This window comes from Gallus gallus, chromosome 1 (genome assembly GCF_016699485.2).
Source record: "Gallus gallus isolate bGalGal1 chromosome 1, bGalGal1.mat.broiler.GRCg7b, whole genome shotgun sequence".
Classification (NCBI taxonomy): domain Eukaryota; kingdom Metazoa; phylum Chordata; class Aves; order Galliformes; family Phasianidae; genus Gallus; species Gallus gallus.
In genome coordinates this window covers 14,594,377-14,608,846 of record NC_052532.1, presented here as the reverse complement: position 1 = coordinate 14,608,846, position 14,470 = coordinate 14,594,377, and the positions used below count along the sequence as shown (strand labels likewise).

At 42.8% G+C, this 14,470-nt stretch overlaps 1 protein-coding gene across 2 annotated transcripts in view; it reads right to left on the bottom strand.

The window, feature by feature from the left end:
• PIK3CG (phosphatidylinositol-4,5-bisphosphate 3-kinase catalytic subunit gamma) overlaps positions 1-14,231 on the bottom strand; it is a 35,168-nt gene extending 20,937 nt beyond the window's left edge. Inside the window, exons 1-4 of one of the 2 annotated variants that reach the window (XM_015275715.4) lie at positions 10,178-14,231; positions 6,940-8,955; positions 2,352-2,417; positions 2,029-2,254 (exon numbers count right to left, since the gene is read on the bottom strand). In XM_015275715.4, coding sequence (XP_015131201.1) covers positions 2,029-2,254; positions 2,352-2,417; positions 6,940-8,943 — 2,296 coding nt within the window. In that variant the 5' untranslated portion in view covers positions 8,944-8,955; positions 10,178-14,231. The remainder of the gene's footprint in view (positions 1-2,028; positions 2,255-2,351; positions 2,418-6,939; positions 8,956-10,177) is intronic. The other variant, NM_001199538.3, reaches the window with a different exon arrangement.
• Between the last annotated feature and the right edge of the window lie 239 nt (positions 14,232-14,470).

The window sequence follows — 14,470 nt, the reverse complement described above, 5'->3', positions numbered from 1 at the left end:
ATTGACCAACTGAAATGTGTAAAAATTAGGTGTTAGCTGACACAGGTCAAAGCACTTCCTAAACCAATTTTCACACTGATCTAGCTTAAGAACAAAGTACTACACATTTTAAAAGAAACGTTTCTTCTTTTGGAGAAGAAACAGCTGCACACACACATACAGGGATGACAAATTATCTAACAACACAGTGACGAAAGCAGACAGTCCAAAACAAGCTGGTAATGCCGTACTCCTAAGAATTTATTTATTATTATTACTTGCTGTGTTTTTAACATAAAGAAAGAGATTACAAGCAAAGTGAGAGTAAGTTTGACGACATGGTTGCTACTGGAATACCACAGGCCTTAAAGCAGTTTATTAAAAAATAAAAAAAAACCCACAGGCACTGAAGGAAGAAAAAATACAGATATAAAAATTAGGTGAGACTGCATGAGAGAACGAAATGAAACAGTTTAAAGCACTCAGACTTTTTTTTTTACATTTTAAGAGAATAGAAATGATATGGAAGAAAAAGAAGCAATAAACTAAAAATGAAAGCGTAGGAAATAAATTTGGAAAAATTCAAGAAGCTTAGGATGCCTATAGAAAAAGTCATATCCTCAGCAACCTGGGAATAAATTAAACTACGTGTATCATTAGTAGGACAGTCTGAATGGAAGCCTTATTCAGTGGAAATGTCAATTACATAAAACCTCTGTAACTGTTCTGCTGTAGATTAAATACAGAGATTCTTTAATTTCAAAATCTGGTGGGTGCTGAAGTGATTGCTTTCTCTTGAAACTTTTCTTCTTTTCCACATATTCTTCAAAGATAACGTGTTAAGGAAACCATTGCTGTTACAGACAAGCACATCTGCAAGGCTCTAAGTTCCTTTCAGAAACATGGGATTTGACCAGATCTGTTTAGATTATACAGCACTTTTAGATACATTTAAAATGCTGTTTAGAAAGAACACTGTATAGGCATTCAGTGAGTCTCGAAATTCACACTACATGGTAATGTAACTGACAGCATATCGTATATCAATGAACAAATGCATATTCCCTTCACACCTTATGCAATCACAAATAACTTTGTTTTTCAACTGATAGAATTTTAATAAAAAAGGCAGTACCCAATGTTCTGTATTTATACCATGTTTTTGATATGGAAACCTCCAGCCCTGAAGAATACCTCCTGAGAGCCAGTAAGCACAACTGTCAGCTCCTCAGTGGATTCCTTACTTTCCAAGACAAGGTCTCAAATACCACCCCAGACACTTCCCAGTAATCAGAACTGGAAAGACTTTTGAACCAAGGACTTTGTGGCCTAGAACACACTGGTCTGAACATGTAGGAAGAACTGGTATGCCTCTCTCCCGAATTTTATGGCTTTTGGAATTTATTATTGCCATGTCTCTTGCACTTAGTCCCAAATCCAAGCAACTAACAGGAATCTTAATAAAAATGCTTTTAAGGAAGTCTCTTGAAAAAAAAAAAAAAAAAAAGGCAGGAAAATACAGAGGTAAACAGGCATTGCATAACCCTAGCGTGAGGCCAAAGTAGCGCTTACAGGAACTGAAAATAACAATGTCACATCTGTGTCTCACAGGACTCCTATTCATTGCGCTGCAGAGCACCAAAGATGTGCTCTGTATATTCAGGGCTGATCCATCAGCTACTTGTGGTCTAGCAGAGACTGCTCTGAACTCATCCCCACTGCCCTTTCCAAGGGTGTTGCAGGCCCTGCCTGGGGTAAGCCTGTGTTTCTTGGCAAGGGCCATTTTTTGCTCTGTATTTCCAGTTAATATTTGTGTCCTGGGTTGCTTCTACTTTTCAGTGCTGGTATTCAGCTAAGAATTAGGTACAAAATTCTAACTTTCCAGTTGCATGGCACAAGGCTTGAGAAGATAAGTCAAAGAATGGAAATATTACATCTGTAATCTATCCATGATTTTTAAATAAGCTAGGCAACCTGATGCCTAGATTTCACAGCTAAACGGAAAAGAGCAATACTATTACAAACAAAGAAATGTCTGTTAACAAATACCTTGAGAAGTGACATCGTATTTTTCTGCAGAAACTGATTTTATCTCCATTGTGACTTTATGCAGCAATTCAATGACTTGAACCTGTTTCATGAAATCATGCAGCATTGCTTTTCCACAGCCCCGAAGATAGGCTTCTAGGATCACAGCGAACCTCTGTTGGTAGTGCATAGACTGGGCAATCTCACTTCTTAAAAACCAAAACAAGAAGTGACCGATTCTTTTGTTCTGATGGTGAAGAAAGACATTACAATTAGCACACACGACAATTCCTTGAGATAACGCTAGTAACTTAGCATGAGTTGGCTGTATTTCAATTACTTACTCTTAAACCCCGTTTCAGCAGAAATCTGGCTAATGCGCTGTCATGATAGGGCTCAAATTTCACAGCCTGGAAAATACAGAGAAGACGTGTTAGTAACATATGTAAGGCCCTCTTACACTTTACAGATCACATGTACATAACACACTGCTGTAAGAAAGAGCACAACAAAACACTTTGAAAAACAAAACAGTTTCAAAGTTGAAAAAACAAAGCAATACTTCTATGCTGGATTCAGCAAGCACCTTTTATCTGCAACAGATTCTTTTCAGATTAATGCAACAAGCAATTTGTGGCCAGCAGGGCAAGGGAGGTGGCTGTCCCCCACTGCTTTGCCTTCGTGTGGCGCCATCTGCATTACTGCGTCCAGGCATGGGCCCCATACAGCAAGGATGAGAAGCTGTTGGAGCGGGAACAGAGGGGGACCATGAAGATGATCAGAGGGCTGCAGCACCTCTCCTATGAAGTCTGGCTGAGGGAGTTGGGCTTGTTCAGCCTGGAGAAGAGAAGGCTCCAGGGAGACAACACTGAGGCCTTCCAGTACTTGAAGGGAGCTTATAAGGAGGAGAGGGTCAACTTTTTACACAATCTAATAGTGATAGAGCAAGGGGGAAGGACTTCAAACTAAAAAGACAGGAGATTTAGGTTAGACGTTAGGAGGAAATTCTTTACTCAGAGGGCAGAGGCCCTGGCACAGCTGCTCAGGGAAGCTGGATGTAGCACCTACATTCCTGGAGGTGCTCAGGGCTGGGTTGGATGGGGCCCCGGGCAGCCTGAGCTGCTGGGGGGGCAGCCAGCCCACGGCAGGGGTTGGGACTGGGTGGGCTTTAAAGTCCCTTCCAAACCAAACCATTGTGTAATTCTATGACAAGCAAGGCAGGGCCGAGCTAACTGGTGAGTCTGAGTTCTGGACTGTCAGTGAAACAACACAGCAGTCTGTAGGAAAACCCAGCAAGATGAGAAAACAGTCTGCAGTCTGACCAACACAGAGAATGCTTGAAAAGATGATTGCTAAATGAAATAACGTATTTGTAATTATTCTTTAATTAAAATGTTCAGTAAGAGCACAGCATTCCTGCCAACAGGCAGTACCCCAGGATGGGCTGCAGGGCTCCCTGCTGGGTGCCCCAGCTCCCACAGCAGCAGTGGAGGAGCAGCTTATCAGTGACCCTCATCTGAGGCACTCTGACCTTCAGTCCCAATGGACCTCAAAAGAGAAGAAAAGCTCTGATACAAATACCATTCTATAGGACAGAGCACAGTTAAAAAGAAGACTTAAGCAAAGCTGCTTTTTTCAATGGTTCTGTGAGCACAGATATATACTTTCTCTTCCAGCAGCCACTCCCCTGCACCAAACCCACAGATATTGCCAAGACACTGCCAAAACGGGGTGGAAACAAACTCAACAATTTTTAAGTCTCAGGAATTTTGTTCTGTTATTCTCACCCTCACCACAATAACCAAGTGAATCGGTCTATAAAACAAAACCTAACCCATGTTCTGGGTTGGGCCCTGAGCTGTGATGGGTAGCCTGGTGACTCCTCCAAGTGCTTTCTCCATCTGCTTTTTTTCCTGTTGACTGAAGGACTCAAACTTACAGGAGGATAATACTGAGGCTAAAGGGGATGAAAGGTAGGCATGTAGACACGGAAAGAGAAAGTAGTAGCAAACAAACCTTGGAAGAGAGTCACAAAATCCCTTGTGCAGATAGAGGGGTTGGTGAATGGTTTTAGGTTCTGGAAACAGTCAGGACATGGTAGTGGGAAGATAAAGGGCAAACAAAAGGGATGTGCAGAGCCTGGTGCATGCAGCGTGCTCGGCTTTCAGAAGCATCACAGTACACAAACCTCCAGGGATAGCTATTCAATACAGCATAACGTCTCTTTCAAGATCGCTGTGTTCTGCAGCTTGCAAGGAAGCAACCAAGCCATCAGCAGAGCTACGCTGAACTCATTACGTATCTCCTAAACGTACTGCAGCACACAGTTCTGCCTTTGTTAAGAAAATATTAACACTAACTCTCCAACAGTTTAATTCACCCAAACAACAGCATCTTACTTAGGAAAGGTAATAAGAACTCACAATCTTAAATTGATCGTAAAACATACAGAACCTTTACTTCACGTGTGAGATGATGAGGTATTATGTTTTTTAATAAAAATTTATTTTCACTGCCATAAGGAACCCAAAAGCAATGACTATTACATACATTCAAATGGATTTGCTTACAGGCTCAAGGAAGGCTATTAAAGACCTTATTCTGGTATATATTCTGCTGAATGTTCTTCATGTACATACCTGAACAACCACTTCAGGATGAAACAGAGCCAAAGGCCTGGCCACCGCTTCTAAACAAAACTTCCTTGCCTTAAAGTTGTAAATGTATTCCAAGTTAAGAGATACTAAAAAAAGCTTTTATGACTGTCCTTATTATACTTGTGTATTGGAAATAATTATGTTTTTAAAAATCCTTTTTTTTTTTTTCTGCATAGAGACAATTACAAGCATTTGAATATGAATAATAAGAGCTAGACATGAGAAAAAGCCTGACAGTATTTCCCTTCTTGGACCTTTGCAGGGTCAGCTCACCAACGGGAGGCCTTGACACAATGCCACATAGAAGTAGTGCTATTTTCTTCACTGGCATTTGCTTTTCAGTGGATTTTGCTGTGATTTAACCACCCTTGCCACGTTTTACCACAGAGAGCCACAGACCTTTATTGGATGCTCAGTGGATTTATTCATGGCATAACTACTTCTGTTTGGGATATACCAGGTGGGAAATAACATGATTCCCACCTGCACTGGGATGTCGGATGGGAACACACTACGCACAGGGAAAGAAGCTGTAAAGCTTTCACGAAGGCACGCATGTGAGCAGTCATGACTGTTTTCAAGAGGGACATCCAAGATGTCCTCCTAGAGCAGAGGGCTGCCAAGCATCCATTCATTCGCAGAAAATATGCAGTGTCAATACTTGTCTGCATGGTGCCAAAGGTTTGTGACCTGCAATTAACCATGGAAGAGAATCCAAGGAAGCAGCTAAGAGGTAAAAGCTGGAATTCAGTATTTTTTCCCTTCTGGGGATGACAGCATTTTAACATCTGGGTAAATTTCTTACTAAAAACGACATGGCGAAATTAAACTTCTATGAAATTATACTACACTCATTTAATTTACCTTTAGAGTGATTTATTCTCTTTAAAACTCTCTCCTGAAAGCAAATAATCTCAAAAAGAGATTTTAAAAAGAGTATATCCCCCCTTCTCTCAGGCACTTTGACACGGACCAACCGCCATCCCACGCCCTAATTTGGGTACAGAGGAGAATGAAATTGCTGAGCTGCGTGCAGACTGCAGAGCCGCAGCCAAGCAGATCCAGCCCAACAATGTGGGAGGTCTGAGGAAGCAACCGCGGCGGTTCCTTTGGCTAATGCTAAGCACACCAATTCTGCCTTTAGACAAGTGAAGACAAGGCTAACAAGGTTTCTTTAAAGCACTGCCAGTGTGCAGCTAAGTCTGAAAAATGAACTTTATTTTTGCAGCAACCAGGGCCCTCTGCACACATGGAAATCAAAAGCCCCACCCCACCAGTTCCCAGGTTACATTTCCTTTTTTTGGGAGAGCGAGGGGGGAGGTTGTTTTTTGTTTTTTTTTATGCCAATTCTGTCTTCTGATTCTTTGTAAAAAGCATTTCCTGCTGCGCAGGCTGACAGCCCTGCACGCGACCCAGAGACCTGCCAGACCCAGGAAGCCACAGTGCCACCCGCTTCACTGGGGGACGCCATGCCCTTGCAGGACTGCAGGTCCCACCTCTCAGAAGCCACTGGACTTTGCCACCGCCAGCCAGCCCAGCTCCAGCCCTACTTTGTGAAAAACAAACCAACCGATTTGCTTGTACAACCGATGCCAACTTTCCAGACGTTTCATCTAGCAGGCTGCACACAAAGCACTTCAAATAAATACAGTGGTGATTCATTTCCATTAAAAACACTTTTTTTTTTTTACTCAACTTCCCAGAATGAATTAATTTTATCTATGGATAACAAACTTTTATTTGCTTTTTAGTTATTTTAGAACCTTCCAGACAAATTTGGTCCCCTTAACAGCCCATGACTGACAGTGTTGCCACGTGTTATATAACAGCATTATCATTCCAGATCCTGAAATCCAACCCCAGCTTTTTATTTGGGCCTTTGCTGTGTTAACATCTGCCTTTACTTTCTTTCTCAGTGTTGGTAAAGGTGACCAACAGCTCATCCGCGCAGCGTCATTCAGACCCAACAAGAACAGGGTTAGAGATAGCACAGTAAGGATTTGCTCCCACCACAGCCACGTTAAGTGTTGACAACATAACATATCATTGTAGACACAAGATGCAAACTGTAAGGCACAACGTAATGGTAATACCAAAATAATGATACAGACAAAAGGTGAAAGTAGAAAATGAGTTTGGGGTTAGTTTGGTCACTACCACTGCTTTGATCTAACACTGAAGGCCTCAAAAACAGGGTTGCTTGCTGGCATGGGAATGTATACGGTAACGTAAATATTCTCAGAAGCCAGAAATCAAAAATATAAATACACCTTACCTGCACAAGTTGCAAAAGGTAATGAAGAACATCATCATCTTCTAAACTTTCCAGTTTTTGAACTGCCATTGCTCGTACATTTTCATCAGAAAAGTTACAGTCCAGAAGCTGCATTGTGAGTCCAACATCTAAAGTGCTTTGATCCCACACCTCCTTTTTAGCTAGCAACTGGTATGTTTTGGCCACTATTTCTTGTTGTCCCCATTTGACAGAGCTAAGCAGCTTAGGGTATGCCTTGGGGTGCTTTATGCTTTCATACCTAAAGTGCCACAACAGTTCTTTGTCCTCAGGAGAAAGTGGATTAAGTGGGTCAGTTGCTATGATCTCTTCAAGTTGCTTGCGAAGCTGGTTGGGCATTTCAGCTCGTGTCCTGTCCCCCTGAGAGTCAGATGTTATCCTGTGCTTGGGCAAGGCAATCGGGTGACAATATTTGTCCAGCACAATAGAGATAGCCATCGAGTTTTCTTTATCCGGATTAGTTGCTGAGGTGAGTTTGTCTGCATTGATACTTCCTTGTTCTTCCCCTTTGCCTGGGATTTTCCACATGTGGAGAACATACTCCCCACTTCGCAGCAGGAAACGGTGATCTATCAGTAAAAGATTCACGTAATAGAGAAGTTGAGTTTTGCATTTTGAATCAGAGTTGGGGGATTCATGTGACTGAAGGTTTGTCTTTGTGGACAATCCCTGTGCTTTACCACAATATATCTGAAGATTCAAGAGTGCTCCTTTAGGCAAATCCTTGATTTTGATATCAAACTCCAACCAAATATTCCACAGAACCTCCTCAGTAAAAGGCTTTGAGGAAGTCCTCCTTTGTGAAAGGAGCTGTTGCCCATGTTGAATGTTAGCCTCCACAAATACAGTAAGATCAGTATTTCTTGGTAAAACTGGGATGTCGATACCAATTATTTTCACCCTGAATTTCCTATTACAATCCCACAAAGAGATAGTGAAGACTCTCTCATGATCTTTTCCATCTATTGTCAATTGTTCGTGATATCCTGTAACTCCGGTACAGTCATCCACCAATGGCCACTCTTCCTTCTGTACCTCATCCTCACTTGGGTCAGGGGGGTTGTCTAACACAAGGTGGATTTCTTCCCCATTCTTAAGGCACTGTCTTATCCAGTGAAAATCCTTGATGGGTGTGTCTCCAGTAATGTACTCATCTCTGCCACAAATCCTAAGAACAAAATCCAGTTCGCTATGATCTTCAGGAATATCCATCAAAGATTTTTTCTTTGCCATTTTTGTGAAAAAGCTATGGAGAATCATATCTGGAGTGTCATCTATTGACACTTTAATTTTCTGGCTCGTTGTTCCTCTGTGTATGATTATAAAAATGTTATTATTAGTGATCTTTTTAAACAAATATTCTGGGAGTGGCTTAGATGTTGTCCATGGGTGCATTGCATACAATTTAGGATCTCTACAGGCTACCTCTATCATTCGTGGAGTGACTAATCTGCGTCGGGTAAATTCTAGCTCATCATCGTGCACGTTGCTTACATCAGTAACATCATAACCAATTAAATCATTAAGCTGCCGCTGAAATTCCTGAACTTCTTCTGATGGCTTTTGTTTCTGGACTACGTATATCTTGCCCACTTTCTTCTGTAACACTTTCCAGTACAGTATGCAGTCTAATGTCTGTAATAGTTGATGTTTATCATAAATTTCATACCATTGCCCCTTCTTCTGATACTGAAGAACAAACTGATCTGGGGTGAACGTGTGGTAGAAGTCTGTGGTTTGACTCATCTCTATTGCACGCATCCAAATTTGTGCTTTCATTTGCTCAACAGTACAGTTTCCAGCTATTTCGAGTAACATCATTTCCGGTACTTTAGTATGCTTATTGCTTGTAGGTAAAATGAACTCAATGGATATCAGTTCCATTGAAGACAAATTACTCGATGTACAATGAGGTTTCATTCTTCTTCTCCTTCGTTTGTTTTCTTCTCTCATAACAACGGGCTGTTCATAGTCACCCAACTCCATGCCAGAAGAAATCTAGCAAAACATAAAAACATTTGATTGCATTCTCATCTACATCTTCTTTACAGTTATTTTTTACTTATTCATGATTAAAATCACGAACCACTCACAATCCTGCTACATGTTTTTTAGATTTCCTCTTCCCCTTAATTTCTGGTCATAAATACTTGCTTTATATAAACCACTTCAGATGCAATCTTTTCAATTCAAAACCAAATATAGGGAAAAAAAAAAATAAACCCAATGATTAAATAATTAAAACTGAGCTTCTAAACAGTCTTTCCAGATTTCACTGAGGATAAGCAATCTGTCAGTGTACTTCCACCACAGTGCCTTGCTCTTGTTTCTATTTAATCAAACACTGATTCCTCTATTTTGATGTTGTTGGCATTAACAGAAGTGGATTTTCATAGAGATCAAAAGACACCATAAAGCGTATGAACAGAACACTATCCTACCAAGTTCTAGGAAAGACAGAATATGACAAAACAAATGATTAATTTTGAGACTGGACTCATTTTCCTCTATCTCTCTTTTTCATGATGAGGAATAAGGACTTACACCAAACACATCCCTTAAAATCCAAAAGCCTGTTTCTTAAGACAGACATTTAACATGCATCTGAATTCAAGCCCAGTATCTTTAGATGTGATTTTTAAAATCAAACCTCTCTCCAGACTTATAACATACAGCAATTTTAAAAGCAAGCCCTTCCAATATAAATTATTACTTTCTTACAGAAGAAAAAACTCCGAAGCCGAGGACATAAAAAAACTCCCAAGCTGGGGGTTGGAACTGGATGATGTTTAAGGTCCCTTCCAACCCCAAACCATTCTATGACTCTATGACATTTTATTACCCTGCACCTTATTGGCATTTTGTTCACAGTTTAACACTGTTCAGTGAAGATGAGTTTAAGTGGAAATTATTCACCAAGAGGCTGGAAGACACTGGACGCACTTGCACAAGCTGCCCGCTGAGTTTTCTTTCACTAACTTACAGAGACATATGAAACACCTTTCTCGGATAAAGCATTTTACAAAAAACATATTTCTCTACCTACTAGGAAAGCTAAAACACACTGAAGTGATGATGCCCCAGCAGATAACGGAACAAGAAGATAAAAACACGTTAAGCTAAAACAGTCTAATGTGCTAACTACAACTCTTCTGTCAAGTCCCGGAAAGCACGCAGTGGACATCACTTCTATAATGGACAAAACACGAGGAATTATTACCTGCGTATCAAACAAAGGCTGAATTGCCGAAGACGACTCATTTGTTTAATTTTGAAGTTCCTATTTTTCAAAGGAAGATCATTCATACAAAAAATACTTTGTTTAAGCTCTTCTGCTTTTCTTGCTCGCCCTCCTACCCAGATGCAAAGGAAGTGCTGCACTTAGCAGGAAGGAAGTTTTAACCGAGTCGATTATACGTATGATTGCTCATTTTAAAAAAAGTCTGAGCGCTTTTCCTGTTATAACAGTAAAAATACATTTACAACAGAGCAATGTAATTTTAACACACATGCAGAGGAGACACGCTTACAGCCCGTATTTAGCACAGGCTAAAACAGCTAAAAATAATTTGGGCGATAAAACTAATGAATCTAAATAAAACATGTTTAATATCAGCATGAGGATGGAGTATATTTTAAAGAGTTGAAATACTTTTGAAGAGTTGAATAAAAATACTGGACAAAAGAAAACTAAATATGCAATGCTTCCTTATTTTTATTTGCATGGTGGCAGCACTTTGAGGACCCTCAATTACAGTTTGAGGACCCAAAATTACAGTTTAAGCCAATCTTTGTATAAACATCACACGGAGATGGTATATTCCAAGGATCTTGCATGGTAACCTCAACAACAGAATCATTGGGCAATCTTCCTCCTCATCCTTTTAACTCATGCAGTTATGGTCACAAACACACGGCGAAACCCACTAGAAATGACAACTTAAGATTTGGGAAGAATTCTAACTACAGATTTCATCCTTGAATTCTGAGAGCTTGACTCTGCAGCGTCCTTCCAAAGTCTGTATTTTGAAGTACAATTTCTAAAAGACATCATACAGTCAGGAACGTAATGTATTTTTCTTTCTTTAAAGGTAAGCTATTGGCAGGGAGGTTTCTCTGCCAAAAGGATACATATGTTTCTTGCAAGTATCTCTCATCCTAAAAGGCTTTGTGATGACCCCACTAAGTAAACCTGGACTCATTACAGTTTCACTGTTTTTTGCCACCATGCCTGCTGAAAACATCCTACTTTGCCATAGTGTGATACATATGTAAGAATAAATTTTCCAAACACATGAACTCATACATTCCTCCTCCTGATAAGTTCTTCCAGCACTGGTCCACTGATCAGCACTGTCAAGACATTCAAATGAAACATCTCCACCTCATGCTGTAGAGAATTACCCCATATGCTGCGCAACTGCAGTGACTGACAGTTTCATCCCCTTTTAGGACCTACCAGTAGAGCAGCAGTATGAAAGAATCAGATATTCCCCAGCAAATGGCATCAGATACAGTGCCAAGTGTGTGACACCTGTGCAGCTGCCCATGCAAAACTCTCTTCCCACATTCATTTGGGTTGCAACCTGCCATGTCTACTCCAGTGCAAAGATCCAACTCCATGTCTGGCCCAGCTCCATCAGCTTCAGAAGTCAGTTCTTGGAACAATGACCATCTCTACCCTGTGTTTGTGCAGTGACAAACACATAAGTGTCCCCACTCTTACTTAAGGTGGCATCAAAATTGTAACTATTTCCTGCTAATCCATGTGTGGGCACGACACAGATTTCCTCATGCATATGCATCATGAAACTTTTATGTTTAGAACTGAAAATCTTTTAAAATGACTTCCTAAAACCTTTGTCATGCCTAAGCGTTACTTCCAGTATGGATGTTTCTGTATGCCTATTCCAACAACACCAAAAAAATCATTTAAATTAACTCCTTTTTTTTTTAATCCTTATGAGCCCTCATCAAGTCTCAATATCCTTGTAATAACTGAAGCATCCTACCACTGGCCCACAAATCCTGGAGGGTACAACAGAACACAGGAGGAGGTGGGCCTCTACAGGGTAACTAAAAGAAGCAAACGGGTTTGCTCCCATCTCCCATCAATTTCCCACCTCTTAGCTCAGGTCAGCAAACCGACTGCAACAACAACAGAAAGGATTGGTTAATTTTCAGCTGGATCACTTCCTTGATCTGACTCATCAGTTGCAGGGGTGGTAGGGCAGGGAAGGGAATGGAACCACTGCTGTTCACAGTAACAGAGACTGAAAAGTAACAAATAGTAATACTAAATCAGTGCACCTGTCAAACTTCCCTGCCTGGTTAAGACTGTGTTAGAGTTTTACTATTGCTTATTCTTTACCAGTTATGCTTATGTTTCTACTAGTTTCCGCTTTTAGTTAATCCACCATGTGAAAAACACTTCAAATCAGTCTTTTCACTTTACTGTGAACTCTTCCTCAGATAATATAATCTACAGGAAAATAGGCACTATCCAAGCAAGAATTATATGTTATGCAAATACAATAATGATTCACTTACATTGACACTTGGAGATAAAGCTAACCGTAAAGATAAGTGAAGAAAAAAATCCACATATATGACACAACGCAGAGGTTTCCAAGCAGCATGCTACATCTACACGCCAGCACTGCTTTGTAGCTGGAGACTGCTTTGCATTTGACGGGGGAGTAAAATTTATCTTCCTACTATATGCATTACGATGCAGTCGTGAGCAATGCAGGGAAGATGCAGCACTAACACGTTAAGCATGAACACAGCTAAAAGAACTGTCTTGATTGGTTCTTCTGTCAAATCCACTAGCAACTACCAGCTCTCACCTGGATTAAATCAACACAAGTTCCTTCCATTAGCAAGTAAACGTTACAGGTAATATTGCAGACTTCTACATCAAGAAGTACACTCATTAGCAGATACAACTTAACAGGAGGTTGTAGAGTGAATCTGACTATAATTTGGGGAGGACTGTAATATTTTCAGGGCCCCTGAGTCTTTTCTAAAGACTTCTGCATATTTTGGTTTCTACTGAAGTTCTCTATCTGGCATAGATACCCAAAACTGGAAGAAACAGTAACTTCAAGCTGGTTCTAAAAATAAAGGTAGGAAGTTTGGAAGAATTTTAACTAACCAGTTAATGTCAGTGACGGGTAATTTACTTTTAAATCTATGCAGGGTCTGAAAATCCAAGGATCACAGCTCCGGCTACTGCAGTAACACACTGTCATTTCAAGTTGCGCCTATTTTTCCAAATATTGACCTTAAACTGTATCACAGGATCATAGAATCACAGAATGGCTTGGGCTGTAAGAGACCTTAAAGATCACCTAGGTTGAACTCCTTATCGTGGGCGGGATCTACAGAGAACACCAGTTCCAGAATGTTCTAAGCTACTATTTCAGTCATTATTATTATTATTATTATTTGTCAGGGAAAGTTTATGATGTATACGTACTGGGTCACACAAGAGATTATTATTTCTTTGATGAGGAAATACAGTCATTTATTGTTTAAACTTTATGTGCAGCACAGCTAACTCGCAGCCCTTAAGGGCACAGGCAGGCGGATCACCCACTTGGCACAGTTTGGTCAGCGTACCAATGATTTCACTCGGAGGGTTTCTCATCAATCCTGCAACTCTCCGTCGGGCCAAGCCCAAACTCGGCACCGAGGCCAAGCAGAGCGAAGCACCAGCCGGGCTCGGACGCACTCAGCGCTGCCTTGCGGGCTGCGGTGCTGACTAACGACTCAGCACAGCCACTCGAAGAGCTCTCAAAGCCGAGCGCCTCGCCTGACCCCGGGCCGGGCACAGTCGGGAGCGCGAAGCCAGGGCCGAGCCCCCAGCCAGCGCCGGGCCGGGCCGAGAGCGCCCCGCGGCCGTGCCCGCCCGAGATGGCGGCCGGGACCGAGCGCCCGCGGGAGGAGCGGAGCCGCGGAGCCCACCGCAGCCCGGCAAGGAGCCCGAGCCCGCTCGTATCTGCCCGCCGCGGGGGCCGGGCCGGGCCGCGGAGTTGCGCTGCGGGACACCCCGTCCGAGCCGCCCGGCCCCGGCCGGCCGCGGAGCCTCGGCGTCGGGCAGCGCCGGCCTGGGGAAGGGTCCGGCGGCGACCCCGGAACGGCGCTACTCACCGCAGTGCGCGGCCGCGGCCCCGCTCCGGACAGGTGTTCTCCTCAGCAGGAAGCGGAGCGGGTCGGTGGCCGGAGGGGAGGCTCCATGGCCGGCGGTAGGCAGCTCCGGAGCCGCCGCCAATCACACGCCGGGCACAGGGGGAACCGGCGGTGGGGCCTCCCCGCCCCGCTCGGCCGGCACGGCACGGCCCGGCCCCGGGCGCGGCGCCTGGCCCAGCCACGGAGCGCGGAGCGGGCCGCAGGGCCGGGCCCCTTCCCCCGAGCCAGGCGGGGGCCCGGGGAAGGGGCCGGCACCGGGCCGAGACGCCGCGCGGGTCTGCCGGGCGCCGTGCCCTGCCTGGCCGCCGGGAGGCACAGG